The sequence below is a fragment of the Monodelphis domestica genome, chromosome 3, assembly GCF_027887165.1.
Source record: "Monodelphis domestica isolate mMonDom1 chromosome 3, mMonDom1.pri, whole genome shotgun sequence".
Lineage (NCBI taxonomy): Eukaryota > Metazoa > Chordata > Mammalia > Didelphimorphia > Didelphidae > Monodelphis > Monodelphis domestica.
Genome location: NC_077229.1, coordinates 164809576 through 164828610, shown reverse-complemented (window position 1 = coordinate 164828610; position 19035 = coordinate 164809576). Strand labels below are relative to the sequence as shown.

Genomic DNA, 19035 nt, shown 5'->3' with positions numbered 1-19035 from the left:
TAGAAAGCAATTAGGTGGGCATAGCTTAGATTGTACCCATTTTGTTGGCAATGTTTTACGTATCAAGCCACTACAGGATGGAATGGAAAGGGAATTGAACTTCATGTCAGAAAGCCCTGAGTTTGAATCCTTTGTGAATTGCATTTTTATTGTTTTTAAATCTCTTGAATGAGGCTTTATAGGCTCCTGCTGGAAGGCTGAGTTTATCACTTATATGTGTCTACCGACAATAATTTTTAAACCGCAAGTCACAGCATCCATGAGTCCCACAGGCCATCTCAGCGGGTTTCTTGAAAGAGAGTGTTCTTGTAAAGAATATGTTTCATTCGAGTCTTGTTCTGTCATCCCTTGTCTCTATTCCAATGATACATTAGGGTTTAAAGTCCCGAAAACCGAGGCCGAAGGGCCCTATAACCTCAAAGACTTTGAACATGCTTAGCACCATCCGCTCTATAATGAGCTTAATTAACTTCTAACAGTGCTGCATGGTGTGGCAATAGAGCCCCCAAGCTGTGCAAGAGAGAAAGCTGTGCCCCGGGCTTTTCCCGTAGCAGAGGAAGCTCATTTTCATACCCCTGTAGAAACTGGTAGAGGACTTCTCTGGGCAGGCGGCATTGACCCGGAGGGTAGCCTGGGCGCGAGCTCTGGAAACTTACCACGCCCCTCTCCCATACAACAGACATTCGATCCTCGACGCCATTGACCCCATTAGGGATCTTGGTAAAATCATCCTTCCCGAGGGCTTTCTGGCAGGTGCTGAAAGTGCAGTGGTCTGTCCCGGTTGTGGAAAGATCGTCGCTGTAAACATACCAGACAAGAATGAGGAGGCATAGAAATGGGACTTTTCAAGGGAGATATGGCGTCCCAATGGCTCTCCCCATTGTGTTCCCTCCTCCTGAGCCAGGATGACAGTAACCAAACTGGCAATGCTAGACTTCACCAAGAACATAACTATTCGACTTTTAGTTCTGAATTGTCTTCGTTTCCTTCTTTAGATCACCCTTGTGGAGAAATCTCGTCAGTGAAAGCACAATGTAGTAGAAAAGACACTCAACTTGGAACTAGGATCCCTGGACTGCTCTGTCCATTTTCTGTAGTATGATGTGGGGAAACTAATATAAAGTCTCTCAACTTTAGTTTCTTCATATGGAAAAATAGGGATGATAATTTCAGTTCTGTCCACTTTATATGGGATCTGTGTCTTCCAATTTGGTAGGTCTCTTTCTTCCCTTAAAATGCAGCTCGAATATCATCTTCTGTATGTAGACTTTCTGGGTTCACCCCAACTATTAGTTTTTCTCCCCTAAACTACCTTATATCTAAGGTCTTTGCAAATATCTGCATTCATTCCCTTCATATTTATCCTGTATATACTTAGGTATATTCTTGTTGATCAACTTGGATAATATTTGGATTTTTTTTTGTTTGATTTCAAACCTTTACCTTCTGTCTTGGAATCAATACTATTGGTTCCAAGAGAGAAGAGTGATAAGGACTAGTTAATTGAGGTTAAGTGACTTTCCCAGGGTCCCACAGCTAGGAAGTGTTTGAAGCTATATTTGAACCCAGGACCTTCCATCTCCATACCTGGTTCATTATCTACTGAGTCACGTACCTGCTCCTAGATAATATTTGCAAAACACTTAGCCTGGACATATTAGGCATTTAATAATTGGTTGTTCTCTCCTTCCTTATTGTCTCTTCCATTGGAATGGAAGCCTCATTTGAATGGGGATTGTTTCATTCTATGTACATGTAGCCTCAATGTCTAGTTTGGTGCCTAGCTAATAGCAAGCTCTTGATAAATACTAGTTAATTAGTTTGATTGTGATGAGGATGAAATGAAAAAAATGAAAAAAGTCTGTGTGAAAGCCCTTGGAAAACTCTAAAGATCTAGGTAAATGTAAGGAATTAGCATTATCAGAGATCAAAAATTCAACTGTATTTTGACAATAAAATGCCACAAAGAGTTTATAGCTTAGAGGTTCTTTATCTCTTCTGTGTGTATGTCATGAACCTCTTTGACAGACCAGTGAAGCCTAGAAAATCCTTCTCAGGATAATGTTTTTTAAATTATTGAAGAAAATGCTAAATGTCAAAGACTAATGAAAATAAAGATGAATTTTTTTTCCCATCCAAGTTCACAATGCCCTGAAAGAGATCTTTGGACCTCAGGTTAAACATCCCTGCCAAGGAGAGAAGAGATTTTTCAAAAAAGAGATGGAAACAAAATATAAAAAGCGTAAACCATTGTTAGATCCCTTTAGATTTCTTTTAATTCAGAGGGGAGTATGAATACCTCAGTTTGAGAATATGAGGTCTTCCCCAGCCAACGTAATTTCCTAAACCATAAGGGCAGGTAAGTTGGATGAATCTTAGGAGATTCAAGGAAGAGAAGTAAAAGTATCTAAACTATTGTAGTTGGAAAACACATACAGCTTCCATTCCACACATGGTAGTTGGAGAATCTGTGTAGAATTTATATAAAGGAAAGGAATAAACATTTATTAACTACTTACTCTATGCCTGGCTCTTTAAGTGTTTTACAATTTTTACTTAATTTGATCTTCACAAGAACCCTGGGAGAAAGGTGCTTTATTCTCATTTTGCCATTGAGGAAACTGAGACAGATAGTAGCAAAGGGACTTGCCCAGGATCACACAGCCAATGTCTGAGGTCAGGTTTGAACTCTCATTAGCTCTAGGGCTAATGCTCCACCTGGTATATTATCTAGCTGCTTCTTAGGATTCAATAGAATGTAAGCTCTTTGAGAAATGACTTTTTAATTTTTATTGTATTACAAGTATCGAGCACATAGTAGGTACTTAAATATGTATGGAATGGAATTGAATATGATCACAGCATTTAAATATTAAAGAAGAAATATTAAAAATCTAGTTGAACCTCATCATTTTTTTTTTGGCTGAGAAAATTGAGGCCCAAAGTTCTTGGTCAAGGCTATTAGTCTTGTTCAGTTGCCTTTAGTCATTCTTTTTTTTTTAAACTCTTACCTTCTGTCTCAAGGCAGAAGAGTGGTAAGGGCTAGGCAACGGGGTTTAAGTGACTTGCCTAGGGTCACACAGTTGGGAAGTATCTGAGGCCAAGATTTGAACCCAGGACCTCTCATCCTGGCTCTCAATCCACTGAGCTACCCAGCTGCCCCCACCTTTAGTCATTCTTGACCCTTCACAACCCCATTTGGGGTTTTTTTAGTGAAAATACTGAAGTGATTTGCCAATTCTCTTTTGGCTAATTTTATAGATGAGGAAACTGAGGTAAACAGGGTTAAGTGGCATATCTAGTAAGTGTTTAAGATCAGATTTGAACTCAGAAAGATGAGTCTCCCTGACTCCAGGAACCAGGGCTGTATCTGCTGCACTACCAAGCTGCTCCTGGCCAAGGTTATAAAGGTAATTAATGAATAGTAAGAGTAGGGTTTGAACTTAGTCCTTCTGATTCCAAATCCTCCTTATTCCACTCAGCTATCTCCACTAAACCACTTTACATGGGCACAATGTTCATAATATCTGAAGAATAATTACTTAGCCAGTAGGTTCATCAGGAAATCAGGAGTTGAAGGATCTGGTCTCAATGGAGGTCCCATGACATGGTGGGCAGCATGATGCCATTCTTTATTCCATTGGTGAGTCCCGTCTGTTCCAAGACCAGCCGCTATAGGCTCCCCAAAGACCACCTTTCCTAAAAAGGACAAAGGCAAGCATTAACAATTTTATTAGCATTTAATTTCAGGATATGATATTATTTCCCTTTCTCCTTAAGTAATTAAAAAAAGGTAGGGAGTTTAAAGTCTGTGTATTCTAATAAGTCTGCTGCCTTCAACCACATCTGATAAGGTATACTTAATAATATTGGAGATACAGAGCTCTAATAGACAACATCTTGTTTATAAATGTTATTACTATTTTTTAAGACAGGTTCTCTCTGGAGAAGAAGGGTCCTGGTAAATCCAATGAGAACTTTCCTTGAAAAGATGAGGAACTAAATTATTTACCACTAGCCCCCCCCCCCCAAATCATCCATTGATCATAAAATCCTAGATAGGGATGTATACTCAAATGGATGGTCATGTCACACATCACACACAGATTCACACAAGTTATGTCTGTCTCTTCATGACCTCTTTTGGAGTTTTTCTTGGCAAAGATATTGAAGTAGTTTGCCATTTTCTTCTCCAGTTCATTTGACAAATAGGGAAACTGAGGCAAATAGGGCTAAGACCAATGAGAAGACATTGAATTGGCCAAAATAGTTCACTTAGTTTACTCAAATGCCTATTTATTTGAACTAATAGTAAATAGAAGCTAAGTGGCTCAGTGGGTTGAGAGTAAGGTCCAGGGATGGGAGTTTCTGGATTTGAATCTGGCTTCAGGCACTTCCTAGCTGCATGACATGTAACCCCAATTGCCTAGCACTTTCCATTCTCTGCTTTAGAACCAAAACTTAATATTTATTCTGAGGTAAAAGGTAAGGATTTAAAAATAAACTAATAGTAAGTGAAATCTAGGATTTCATTATTATTGAAAACTACTGGTATAAGAACCTCTTCCACCAATGCTCTGTGGTGATCCCTGTATGGCTTAGTAAATAAGTCCAAGGAAGTTTCCTGAGGGTTGGAGTAGTCAAATGATTTTAATAATAAGTATTTATTAATTATTATTAATAAGTACTTATAGACTAAGTTGACTTTCCCCTGGCTGCAATATCTATTAAGTATCATAGATAGGATTTGACCTCTAGTTTTCTCAATGCCAAACTCTGCTTTATATCCATCATCTCAAATTGTCTCTGGGTTAATAGTAGCTAGCCAGAGTCTCCAGATAACTGAAGTAAATGTGGCACTTTGTAAGGGACTAAAAGCAGATGGCTTCCAGCTGTCAAAATTGTTACTCATCTATGAAAAATTCTTTTATGCCTTTGGGTCTGTTTCCTGTTACATGCAAAGAAAATAATACCATTGACATCCCTGGACTGTGTCTGAAAGGAGGAAGGTGACCAGGAGGGTAACGAGATTGGAAATCATATCATCATCACACTGATTCAGTGGTCTTTCTCTGGCTTGTTGAAGGAGCTGTCACCATTTTGAAAAGTAAGTATTGGTGCCTGTCATTTTAAAATGATTCTTACTTCTCCATATAGCTACTATTTTTAAATTCTGGATAGAGTCATTGTACCTCTTCCTCCCTGCCCCTAGAACTATTATAACAGCTCTTATAATGCAGAAAAACCATAAAGCAAAAAATAACCAATAAAATGGCCATGTCTGACCACACATGCAATATTCCCCCTCCATAGTCACTTTTTTTAAACATGAATGAAGGGGTAAAGGACTACCCATTGCAAAGTGTCACTTAGTCAACAAACATTTGTTTTTCTATTAAAAACTTTAAACCCTTACCTTCTGGCTTAGTATCTATTGTTAAAAAGTATCTGAGGCCAGCTTTGAACCCAGGTCCTCCTGATTCCAGGCCTGGTGTTCTATCCACTGATCCACTTCCCTGCCTCGCAATAAGCATTTATGAGCACTTGCTATGTACAGGTGCTTATGGTCTAAAGACAGAGAAGGTGAAGGTAATCTTAAAGAGGAAGGTATTCGTATCTGGAGAGCCCAAGGCTTCCTACAGCAGGCAGGAGGTGGACTGAGTCTTGAAGGAAGCCAAGGAAGCTGAGAAGCAGAGAAGAGGAAAGAGAGCTTTCTAAGCATTGGAGATTGCCAGTTCAAGAAATGGATAATAGGACTTAGTGGTCTTTTTTTCCAGAACTGCAAGCAGGTGGGTGTAGCTGGATTATACCATATCTGGAGAAGAGAAAAATGTTTTTAAAAACTAGAAAAGTAGTAATTATAATTATCCTTGAAGATTATAAAGAATGTTAAATGTCAAACAGAAGAGTTTCATGTCTGATCATAAAGGTAAGAGGGAACCCCTGGAGTTCCTTGAGCAGGGGGATGATGTGGTCAGCCTGAAAATAGAAAAATCACCTTGACTGCTGAGTGGAAGAAGGTAGAATGGCATGGATAGAGACTTGATACAGAAAGATCAGTCTAAAAGGTAATTATTGAAGTAGTTCAGGTGAGGGTTAATGAGGGTTTGAATTAGGGCTGTGGCTACATGACTGGAGAGAAGGGAATAAACATGAGAGATGCCATAAGGTAGAAATGACAAGATTTGCCAATGGATGATGTATGTGGGGTGAATGAGAGCAAGGAGTCAAGGATGACACTGAGTTTGTGGGCTTGCATGACTAGAAGGATTTTGGCACCCTTAACAGTAAAAGAGAAGTTAGGAAGAGGGGGGAGTTTTGGGGGAAAGATACTGAGTTTCATTTTGGAGTTTAAGATGTCTTCCAGAGAGGCAGTGGGGTAGCCCAGTGGATGGAGTACCAGGTCTAGATGAAAGAGATCCTGATTTCAAAACTGGCCTCACACACTTCCTAGCTGTGTGTCTCTGAACAAGTTACTTAACCCCAGTTTTCTAGCCTTTACCACTCTTCTATCTTAGGACTAATACTTACTTAAAATCTAGGGCAGATAGCAAGAGTTTAAAAAGAAAAGATGTCTTCCAATTTGAAATATCCATTAGGTAGATAGACCTGTGAGACTAAATTAGGTCAAAACACAAATTGGGGCTGGATAAATTGTTCTGAGAACCATCTCCTAGAGAAGATCATTAATCCTTGGAAGCTTAAGATTAAGGAAAATACTACAGAAATAGAAAAGGGCACTCAGCAGAGTCTTGGGGGAATGCCTACAGGTATTCACAGGTGAGCACAATCCAGATAGGAGAAACAGGAGAGAGCAGTATTGTAAAAACCTAAAGAGAAGAGAGGATCCAAAAAAAGAGGATAATCAACAGGGTCAAAGATAGCAGAGAATTCAAGAAGGATGAGGACTGAGAAAAGGTCATTAGATTTGGCATTCAAGAGATCATTGATCCCTTTGGAGACATAGTTTTACTTAAGTTATTGTCAGAAGTCAGAAGAGGAAATAAAGTAGACGTATTGTTTATAAATGGCTTTTTAAAAGACATTTAGCCATGAAAAGGAGAAGAAATAAAGGATAATAGTGGGATGGTTAGATAAAATGAGGGGGGGGTTGTTTTTAAAGATGAATGAGATATCAATATGTTTGTAGGCTGCAAGGAAGTATCCAATAGATAATGCCTGAAGATAAGAGAATGTTGAAAGTTTGAGCAACTTTCTAGAGAAGACTAAGTGGGATGGGGTGACTTGTGAATGTGGACAGTTTTGCTATAATAACAAGATGAAAAGTCACCTCTCCATCTGAGACTAAAAATGAAGGAGGAAAAACTAGAGGAAATTGAGTGATATTGGATGAGGAGGAAGGGGGAAGCGGGAGCTCTCTGTAAATGGCCTCAAATTTTAGTGAGATATGAGGTGAGGTCTTTTGGTTGAGAAGGTGGGAGAGAGGGAAAAACTCAATTTGGAACAGTTACTATGAAAAATGGGCCACTGAATCAATGTGGGAGGAGTAGAATATTTTTCTATCTACATTGAAGGTAGAAGAGTCATAATGCTTTACTCATAAATAGGAAGAAACCTACTTGCACAGGACAAGTTGTTATGGATGCAAAAGAATCACCCTGATGTGTCCTTGCTATCCCCCAAAATAGGAGGAAAAAAGCATTTCTCTCTATTTTTTAAAATAAGTGCCCAATAACATGAACAATGCTGAACTTAGTGACTTAATCTGCAGTCACATCCCAAATCGCTAACTCAGTATTTTCTAGGGTGCTTTGTCACAGAGAAAAGATACTTATCACATCTTCCATTCAATCACTTGTCCTATCAAGGTAATAAAAGACTGTAGTTCCAAAAGTTCTACCATTTTAATAGCTATCAGCAAGAATTAAAAGGATCAGGTCTTGCCAGAATTCTTTTGAGATCTGATGACAGGTAATTTTCCCAGTCATCCTTCTTTCCACATCTTAGAACATCTTAGACCACTTTTCAAAATGTGCAGCCAACTATCACTTTACTGAGTTAATGCTGAGGGTGGAGGCAAGTAGGGGGAAGAATGCAACCTGCTGACAATTGTCCATTAGACAAAATGTCGACTTCTATTCCTCAAAACCTTTACAAACACTAAACAACTGGAAAAAATTTTACTGGTCTTTTCCCCACTTACAATCTGGTGATGGGGCCAAAAAACTGAAAGGGACCAATAAACTGGCAACAAAAGGGAGGAGAAGCAAAGAACTTCAATAACCCCCAAATCAGACAATTAGGCCCTATATGTAATCAAGAATTAATTGTATGAATATAAAGAGGGATGAAGAATTCAGGATGGGAACTAGTCATGGCACTGTCTCCTTCTTCCTTGGCAAAGTTCATGAAGAGGCAATGGGTTACTATAAGGGAATGGTGACTTTGGAGACAAAGAACCTGAGATCACATTATAGTTTTGCTTCTTTTACCTGATTGACTATGGACAAGTCATTTTGGTTCTGGGCATTAGTTTCATCATGTAGGTATAAAATGAGATGATTAGACTAAAAGACCTAGGTCCCTTCCAACTCTAAATCTAGGCTCCTCTCTCTTTTTAAGAGTTTCAGGCCACCTCAGGGTATCTATTGTTGGACTTCAGCATTAAATCATTTGGATAATAAAACATATTATATCCGTTCTTGTATTTTCAGACAAGAGCTGTAATTTCACCAGAAGAGCAAATTTCTAACAAAGAAACTGCTTCTATTGAGACAGATCAGCATCTGAAGTCAGGATCTTAGAGGTTGTCTGGGGGCACCCACAGATTAAGTGATTTGTCTAGGGTCCACCTAGCCAGGATGTGTCAGAGACAACTGTCCTGACCCCAAACTTAAAAGTTCTAAGACCATCTCTCTACCCACTATACAACACTGCTTCTCTCTCATTGTATTTTTGTCTTTATTACTCTAGATACCCAGATGGTGTCAACAACTCTTGGGAGATAAGTAAATCTCTACCATTAATCTCCTCCCACTCTTTCAGCAAATTTCACAAATCCAATCTCTGTCTCTCTCTGTCTCTCTCTCTCTGTCTCTCTCTCTGTCTGTCTCTATCTCTGTCTCTCTCTGTCTCTCTGTCTTTCTCTCTCTCTCTCTGTCTCTCTCTCCTTTCTTTCCTCCCTCTTCCTCCCCCTCCTTCTCGCTCTCTTCACCCCTCCCTTTCTCTTTTCACTTCTCCCATCTCTCTGCCTCCTCCTCTCCCTCTCCTCTCCTTTCTATTCCTCTCTTCTCTTTTCTTCTCTATGGACAAGATGGGAGAAGCCCTACAGCATTTAAAATGATTGTTCTTTCCTTATTAAAAATATACTGAGAGGGCAGCTAGATGGTTCAGTGGGTTGAAAGCCAGACATAGAGATGGGAGATCCTGGGTTCAAATGTGGTCTCAGATACTTCCTAGCTGTGTGACTCTGGGAAAGTCACTTAACCCCCATTGCCTAGTCTCTCTCTACTGTTATTTTACCTTGGAACCAATTTAAAGTATTGATTCTTCTAAGATGGAAGGTAAGGGTTTTTTTAAAAGTATACTGAGAGGTACTCTTCTGAGGTTATTTTAATTGCAAGGAATACATTTATAAAGGATAGAAGGAAAAGACAGATGAAATGTACGTCCAAAAAAAGTAAAAGAAGAAATGTTTAAAGATATTTTTTCATTAGAAGGCTAAGAAAGAGTTAATTGCTTAAAATCCAGTGACATAAGGTAAATTAGACATGAAGGCAAGTTTGTGTTATGTAAGCAAAGGCTGAGAAGCAAATCATCACTGAAGCAACACACATTGATTATATCCACAAAGTTAAAAGTCCTAAGAGTTAATTCACTTCACTTGGGTAAACAGCTTATTCCCAAAGCAATGACTGCCAAAGGGATAAGAATACTTCTGCAGAGGCTCACACCACCATCCCTTGTCACCACTGCAAAGTTTCCAAGAAAATAAGAGAAAATGTTGCAAGTAATTTGGCTGAAATGGAAGATTAAGGAAATTGAAAGCTGTATTTTTGTTTGTCTTTAGAGCAATTATCATTGATGCTTTGTGACATAGGTGAAAAGTAATGATTTGGAAAGAAAAGAACAACTCTAAAGTATGTGGTGGATAGCTATAATGTCTGGAGTCCATTGTCTGATGTAAATATGGAAGAATATTTGAGGAGGTTCAAATGAAAACACTAACTTTACCTTAAAAGAATGAAAGATAATGTGAATGAATAAAATTTATAGTTGTGCAAACAGTAGATGCTTAATAAATGTTTGTGAAATTGAGTTTAGTGATTCTATGAAAACATGTCAGAGGTTCATCATGAGCATGGGAGAAAACCATCACAAATAGAGATCACCTAGGGAAAGGGACAGGTTTTCCCATGAAGATCCCCCTCTAGAACCTCAGAGACTGAAAATGAGGAAATTTAATGAAGCCATATAAATGCTAGTCACATTGAGAAACATGAGGAGGAAATGAAGGAAAGACAGTAATGCCACTCTCCAGTATTTTAGTAGGAAGAAGAAAAGCAGGATAACCACATTAGCCACAGTTATTGCACAAAACAATTGTCAATTAGGTCATGCTTCCATTTGGATTTAAAGCCACAGCCCTCTCTGGCACTTGACTTCTAATGGATTAGATTGGGTCAGCTTCCAGGCAAAAACTTCCCGGGATCAGTCTTCTAGGGGCATCATAATCCGATCTTGCTTAGCCACCTTTGAATTGAAGTAGCAGGATAAGAGGTTAGGGCTTTTTGTGGCAGCCTTTTAAGAACAGTCATTGTGATATAGAAAGGATAATGTTTAAAGCCAGAAGCTTCGGGTTCAAATCCTGATTTTTCCACTTAACTGTGTAACCTTGGGCAAATCACTGAAAATTCATGAGCCTTGGTTTCCCCATTGCAAAATCAGGGGGTTGGACTAGCTGGTCTCCAATTGCAGTTGTAATTCTAAGTCAACATTTTGTGATTTTAGAATCATAGACTCAGAATTGGAAGAAGATGCATTGGTGTCCTAGGACAATAAATTAAAATCTTGATAAATAATTCGTCTCAATGAGGGTTCTATCTAGCCTGGGCTTGAGGACATTCAATCAGGGAGCACCTACTGCCTGCCAAGACAGCCTCCCTTTAACTTTCTTGATTGTTTCCTTGCTGGGGTTTATGCCAAGTTCTCTTACAGACTTTGATGTGGGAACTAGACTAGATATGGCGCTTCTGATTGGGATTTCAGGCTCAGGCATAAAATAGAAAGATGCTACTTCCTGTCAGACCCCAAAGGGGCAAGTTAGAGCAGGAGCATCTGATGGATTAGAGCCAGTTGTCTCATTCACATTTTCCTTTTTCTGCCACAGCTTAATGCTAAAATAACAGAGTAGCAACAAAAAAAGAAGCTGACCAAAATACCCTCTCCGACAAGGTTTTCCCAGCACCATTTGCCAATTCCACCTTGAACTTATCTAGCTCTCCTTCCAAGGTTGCAAATAGACATTCAGCCACACACTCTGACTGAGTAACCATTTACGTTGGACAAGGAGAAAAGAAAACCACTGACATTCATTTATATCCTTTGCCTCTTAGGAGGGAAGATGAGTGGGTGAAAATGTTTGTGGGCTGACAAAGTTCTTGTTCTGGTTTTTTGGGCTAAGCTGTTCCTTCTCTGAATGACAAGAATATTCATAAATATGTAACATTGTGCCACAGATTCACAAAGAATGTTAAGATGATCTGACTGTCATCTGGGACCATGAATGTGGCCATAATGAGTTAATATTTTGTCCAACATGCCTTTCCACATTATAATCACAGAGCTGGCATTCAGCACTTATAAGAAGCTTTAAGATTTGCCAGGGAAAAAAAAAACAATTATAGAGATTATTTTATTTTATCCTCACAATGGTCATGGGAAAGAGGAAGGAAAGGGAAGAAATAAGCATATAGAAATAAACGCACCTACTATGTGCCAGGCACTGTAGTAAGCACTTTCCAAATATTATCTCATTTGATCCTTACAACAACTCTGTGAGGAAGGTACTATTGTTATTCCCAAATTACAATTGAGGAAACCAAGGCTCTACAACTAAGAAGTATCTTAATCCACATTTGAACTTGGATCTTCCTGGTTTCTGCCCCCCCCCCCAATCTATCCACTGAGCCAAATAGTTGCTCCCATGACAGAAAATGGAAGTTGGAGAAATTAAATGACTTACCCAGGGGCACATAGTTAGTAAGTACCTAAAGGAAAATTTGAACTTAGGTCTATTCCAGGCTTTAAATCCAGCAAAGACAACACTTTCTGGTTTGTGTCTGCAGTGGTTATATGACAACAAAGTCTCAAACTATTTTCAGCCCCCATAGCCCACCCTATCCTGCCCCTTTCAGATCCTTGGTGAGCCTTTGGCTCAATATGAACTGGGAATGGAATAACTGATTTTGCCTCATAACAAATTCATTCAATTCAGCACATATCTGTTAAACAATTCAAACTACATGAAATAAAAACAAGGATATGTTCCTGGGGGTTGATTATCAAAGGCATCATGAAGAAGGTGGCATCTGAGCTAAGCCTCAGAACAAGCCAAGGATTCTGAGTGGCAGAGATAGGGAAGAAGTACCTTCTAGACATGGGGTTGGGGGTGGACTTGATTACTTATACAAAGGCACAAAGGGAAAACTACATGTTGAATTTGGGGAATAGCTTGAACACAAAGTTTGTGTAAGGCAATTGTATGAAATTAGGATATAAACATAAGAGAAAATCAGCTTGTAGAAAATTAAATGTCCAGTTAAGGGGGGGGGGGGTTTCTTTCCAACAGGCAATAGGGAACAACCAAAGATTTTTTGAACCAGAAAGCAATATGCGCAAACCTAAGCCTTAGAAAGGATATCTTAGCAGCCACGTGACCCAGGAATTGGAGGGGAAAAAATTAGAATCATAGACCAAGTAAGCAGCTACCATACTAGTCCAAGAAAGAAGAGGTTGATAAACACACGGACATAGACATGGTTAGAGAGATGCTAAGGAGGAAGAACTAACAAGAATTGGCAACTAAATGGACGAGACTGGGGTGACGGAGAGAGGGAGAGTAAAGAGTCAGTTAACTAGGGTTAAGAACCTGCAAGAGTGAGAGGAGCCGTGATATCTTCAACAATAATAGGGAAATTCAAAGAATCTGTAAATCTGCTGCTACTGTTGCTAGTTATTACAGAGTTGGACTGCAATCATTTGTAGCATATCAATGCATCCTTTAACATATTGTATATGTCCCCTAACATCACCCCCCATCGTATTGTACCAATTCAGACTTTAGCCCTGACTCAGCACCCGCAGTCTAACTCTAGCCACCTTATATTTGGGGGATCATATTTAGTGGGCCATACTTAGGTTTAATAACTTTCCTGTCTCTGCCCTATATTCTAAAAACCTTTCTTGGACTTCTGTTAGACTCCAAATGGAATTTTGTCCCAGAGGAAGAAAAAAAAAGATCAAGAAACCACTTCCTGACAGCATTGTCAAAACCTCAGCTTGCCAGTGGGTTAAGTCTGGACATTTCTGCTGATTTTACTGTTTCTAAAATGATATTCTGACATTGTGGACCTGACAGGGAATGGTATACAGTACATGACTTGCAAAGGTAAGTAATTATAGACTGACTAATTCCATAATGCTGGCAACAGAGCCATCTGGTGGAAAAATCCAACCCTACAGTTTCAAAATCAAACCCTGAAAAAAGGAAGTCTCCTTAATTCATTAAAAATCTGAAAACGCCAAGGGCTGCAGCTGGGGACATAACAACAGAGATTGTTTATAGAGAGGCCTAGTTCTTCCCTACATGTAGCACAATGTATTCTTAAAACAAGAAACTGGCATAATGAAACAATAAGTTTATTTCCTTGAGGTTCCCTCTTGTCCCCCTTCAAATACAAAACAAACAAACAACAACAACAAAAAAAAACCCCAACCAACTAATATTTTGTTTTTGTTTTTTTTTTACTCAATAAAAACCAATTTTCTCCATCCTCTCTCACTGGGAAAAAAACAAAACAAAACAATCCAAAGCCTCTAACTTATTTGCTTATGGTCAAGCAAAGCTCATTTCTTCTTTGGCTATGTTCAAAAATTGTATGTCTCATTTAATGCTCCAGTTCTATTACCTTTCTCTCAGAGGATAAGTAATGTGTCTTTTGGAATCAATAGAAGCTAATTTTGACAATCATTATTACTGTCCCTCCATCCTTTCAGGTTTTGCTATGACAGGGATGGACGTGGTCCAGTCTTCTCCAAGTCTACAACCACAGGGCACAAATTCTAGCAGAGATCAAGAACCCTGGACTTAAGGGCAGAGTGATTTGAGTTTGAATCTTGCCTTAGTCACTTACTAACTCTATGACTCTAGGTATATTATTTAACCTCTCTTCAGTTTTATTGTCTGTAAAATAGGGATCATATGTAAACTCAGGGCTATTGTAAAAATTAAATGAGGCAACAAAAGTAAAGTTTTCTCCAAATATTCAATTGAAGTATATTAGCTATTGTTGGTGGTGATATTATTATTGTTTTTATTCATGAGGGATCACCAGTTTAAAGGCATGGGATAACATCCAGAGAAAGAACTGTGGGAGTAGAAACAGAATTAAAACAACTGTTTGATCATATGGGTCAATGGGGATATGATTGGGGATTTAGGGTCTAAATGATCACGCCAGTGCAAGTATCAATGGTATGGAAATAGATCTTGATCAATGACACATGTAAAACCCAGTGGAATTGCTCATTGGCTATGGGAGGGGGGACAGAACAGGGGAGGGAAAGAACATTAACCATGGAAAAATATTTTAAATCAATTAATTAAATAAATATTTTATTTTTAAAAAGGCATGGGAGAATGTAAGTTCATCAAGAGAAGGAATTGTTTCATTCTTTGTATTTATAACTCAGCATCTAGCAGAATGTCTGGCACTAGGAAATTCTTAATAAATGCTTATTGGCTTGATGTGATCAGTGGAAGGTATAGCATCACATGCCTAAGGAACAGAAAGAAGGCCAATTTAAGGTTTTGAACAATGATATATGTATAACCCTGTGAAATTGGTTGTCAGCTCTGAGAGGGAAGAGGGAAAAGGGGAGGGAAAATCATGAATCATATAGCCATGGGAAAATATTCTAAATTAATTAAGGAAAAAGGTTAGTTTGACTGAATGGTGAAATTTATAAGAGGTCTGTTTGAGTTGAGTTGTGAAAGGCTTTAAAGGACAAACATTGAAAGTCATAGTATGCTTAAAAAACATCCAAGTCATCACCAATCTCAACCACTCTCAATCTGTGTCAATGAAGGAACTCTTTCTGCTGACAAATTTATTGTCATTCTCCACCCCTCCCTCTATATCTTTAATCAGTTGCTTTATTATTTCTACCTCCATAACTCCCATACTGGTCATCTCTCTCCTCCCAGCATATCGCCCCAGTCCAGGCTTTCATCACTACAATCTAAATTATTACCAGATCTTTTTTTTTTTTAATTTAATAGCTCTCTTTGTCTCCAATCTATCCACTGGAATCTAGAGAGCTACCAAAGTGATTTTCCTGTGGCACAGGTCTGACCAAATTTGCCCCTACTCAATAAACTGCAGGAACTTCTTTTTTGTACAAAATCAAATAAAAACTCTGCTTGGCTTTAGCAGCTTTTCACAACAATTCTGTCTGTGTACCTCTTTCTACCTTTCTACCTCTTAGTTCCCTTAAATGCACTCGATAGTCCAATCAAACCAGCCCTGCTGTTCTTCACACACAACCCTTTATCTCTACTCTTGATGACTTTCTACTAGTTGCTTCCAAATCTAGAATGTCCTCCCTTTCTTGGCTCCACCTCTTAGAATCCCTGGCTTCCTTTTGGACTCATCTAAAATCTTACCATCTACTGAAGCCTTTTCTTGCCCACCTCCAAGCTGCCAGAGCCCACCCCTCTAAGATTACCTTTCATCTACTCTGTAGCTCTGCTCTATATACCTATCAATATCCATATGGTCTCATTCTTCAAAATTCAAGCCCCCTGAAGACAGAGACCGTGTTCAGTTTTTTCTTGTATTCCGAAGGCTTAACACAGTGCCTCAAACATGTTGTTGTTTAGTCATTTTGGTCATGTCTGACTCTTTATGACCCCATTTGGAGTTTTCTTGGCAAAGACACTAAAATGGATTGCCATTTCCTTTCCTGGTTCATTTTACAGATAAGGAACTGAAGCAAATGAGGTTAAGTGACTTGCTTAGAGTCACACAGCTTGTAAGTGTCTGAGGCCAGATTTCATCTCAGGAAGGTGGGTATTTCTGACTCTAAGCCCAACATTCTCTATCCACTTTGCCACCTAGCTGCCCTAGAATATTGTAAGTGCATAAAAATGTTTGTTGATTGATTGCTAGTAATGTGATCTTTGGCAAATTACTTCATTTCTTTTGCCTTCAGTTTCCTCATTTGTAAAATGGGAATAAACCTTATATACTTAATTCATGGAGCTGTTATAATACCAAATGAAACATTAAAGTGATACTTAGACATCAGCTTTAAAGATTCTCAAAAACTGCAACACCCATTCCTGTTATAAACACTAGACAAACAAAGGAATAAATGGGTTTTTCCTTAAAATGACAAGTAGTACCTATCTAAAACTGTCAGCAAGTATCATCTGCAATGGGGATAATTTAGAAGACTTCCCAATAAGATCAGGGGTGAAGCAAGGATGCTCATTATCACCACTATTATTTAATATTGCAATAGAAATCCTTGCTTTAGCAATAAAAGAAGAAAAAATTGAAGGAATTAAAGTAGGAAATGAGGAAACTAAACTATCACTATTTGTGAATGTTATGATAGGATAGTTAGAGAATCCTAGAAAATCAACTAAAAAAACTAGTTGAAATAATAACTTTAGCTAAGTTGAAGGATACAAAATAAACACACATAAATCATCAGCACATCTATGTATTATCAACAAAGTCCAACAGCAAGAAATAGAAAGAGAAATTCCATTTAAAATAACTGTAGACAATATAAAATACTTAGGAATAACCTGTTAAGGCAAATGAATTATATGAACATAATTATAAAATATTTTTCACACAAATTCAATCAGATCTAAACAACTGGAAAAATAGTAATTGCTCATTGATAGGCCAAGTTAATATAATAAAAATGACAATTCTAAATTAATTTACTTATTCAGTGTAATACCAATTAAACCACTAAAAGTTATTTCACAGAACTAGAAATATAATAACAAAATTCATCTAGAAGAACAAAAGACCAAAAGATATCATGAATTAATGAAAAAAAATCAAGGAAGGTAGCCTACCAATACTAGATCTTAAACTGTACTATAAAATAGTAATCACTGAAACAATCTGATACTGGCTAAAAAAATAGAATGATGGATTAGTGGAATAGATTAGATACAAAATATACAGGGGTAAATAACCTTAGAAATGTGGTGTTTGATAAACCCAAAGACCTCAGCTTTTAGCATAAGAACTCAGCATTTGACAAAAAAATGCTGGGAAAATTGGAAAGAAGTATGGTAGAAACTACATATAAATCAATATCCCACATCTTATACCAAGTTAAAGCCAAAATGAGTATATGATTTAGACATAAAGGGTGAAACCATAAGTAAATTCATAGAATAAGGAAGAACTTAGCTGTCATATCTATGGAGAAGGGAAGAACTTATGACCAACAAGAAATAGAGAACATTGCAAGATGTAAAATGAATAATTTTGATGACATTAAATTAAAACATTTTTGTAAAAACAAAACCAATGTAACCAAGATTAGAAGGCAAACAACAAATGGGGGGGGGGGGTTAAAGACTGTCAATTGAATTTGAAATTCAATTTATATTGAAATTTGACTTTGAAATATGAACCTTACCATTTCTCCTTGCATCAGCTATCACCTTAGCTGAGGATTTGCTCATCACATGAACAACATAAAGTGGGCAGTTCACCGAATTAGCTATGGTGATGGCTCTCAGAGTGGCTTCTGCCTCTACAGCTTCTGGACGACACAACTCGTGGCCCTCAGGACCTGTTATTCCCAGGGCCAACATCTTCTTTGCCCCCTGAAAATTGATCAACATGAATGCACACACATGTAAAACCAAATCTTCTCAAGATACCAAAGCATTAAATAAATTGAGTAAAAATTGATTGTTCCCATTGCCTAGGTGTTGAAAGACAGAGTGACAGAATCAGAGACAGAATGATAGGGATGAGAGAAACAGAAAGAGATAAACAGAGACAGGGGGGAAAGAGAGAGAGAGAGAGAGAGAGAGAGAGAGAGAGAGAGAGAGAGAGAGAGAGAGAGAGAGAGAGAGAGAGAGAGAGAGAGAGAGAGAGAGATTTCCTTATACTAATTTATAGTTAAACTACTTGGCTTGATGAACTAAAAAATTCTAATGAGAATTCATGCTAATTAGGTCATTCATAGAAAACTAGTCAAAATTAGTAATAAAAAGCTAATAAGTATAAAATATTCAGTATTGTTATTGATTCAGAATGAGCAATGCTAGCATTATCTCTAGCCTTATATTCATTCCTCTTTTAAGAGTCTCATGATCAGTGTATTAAGAAGTTTCCACAGTGCACAGATGCAAAGCATCCAACATAAGTCCTGGAAGAAAAAAAATGTAGCTGAACTGACTCCAGGATTTAGTCTGGCTAAAATTTTAGTACAATTTTTAACCTTAATTATGTAACACAAAAGAGATAGATTTTTTTTTTTGAATTGAAAACTGGCTTTGGAGTTAGGAAGATCTGGGTCCAAGTTCCACCCTATAAAAAATAGGATTATTATTTATCAGGGTTCCTCTCTTTCCTTGATATATGGGTTAGATCAATTTATCCCTAAACAATCAATAAAGCTGTTCCTGAACTTAACTAGCTATGGAGGAGAACTACTTTTCAAGCTACATGAACCTTGACATAGCTTCCTAGTAGCCGTTGACCACATTGATAATCAGCAGCTAGCTGGTATGGTGGATAGAATACC

General features: G+C 38.0%; 1 protein-coding gene across 1 annotated transcript in view; it reads right to left on the bottom strand.

Annotated features, from left to right (window-relative positions):
- Nucleotides 1–19035, bottom strand: part of DPYS (dihydropyrimidinase) — a 134018-nt gene that overhangs the window by 63965 nt on the left and 51018 nt on the right. The window contains exons 4-6 of the mRNA XM_007488204.3: nucleotides 17917–18106; nucleotides 3543–3699; nucleotides 657–798 (exon numbers count right to left, since the gene is read on the bottom strand). Of these exons, the coding sequence (XP_007488266.1) occupies nucleotides 657–798; nucleotides 3543–3699; nucleotides 17917–18106 (489 nt within the window). The remainder of the gene's footprint in view (nucleotides 1–656; nucleotides 799–3542; nucleotides 3700–17916; nucleotides 18107–19035) is intronic.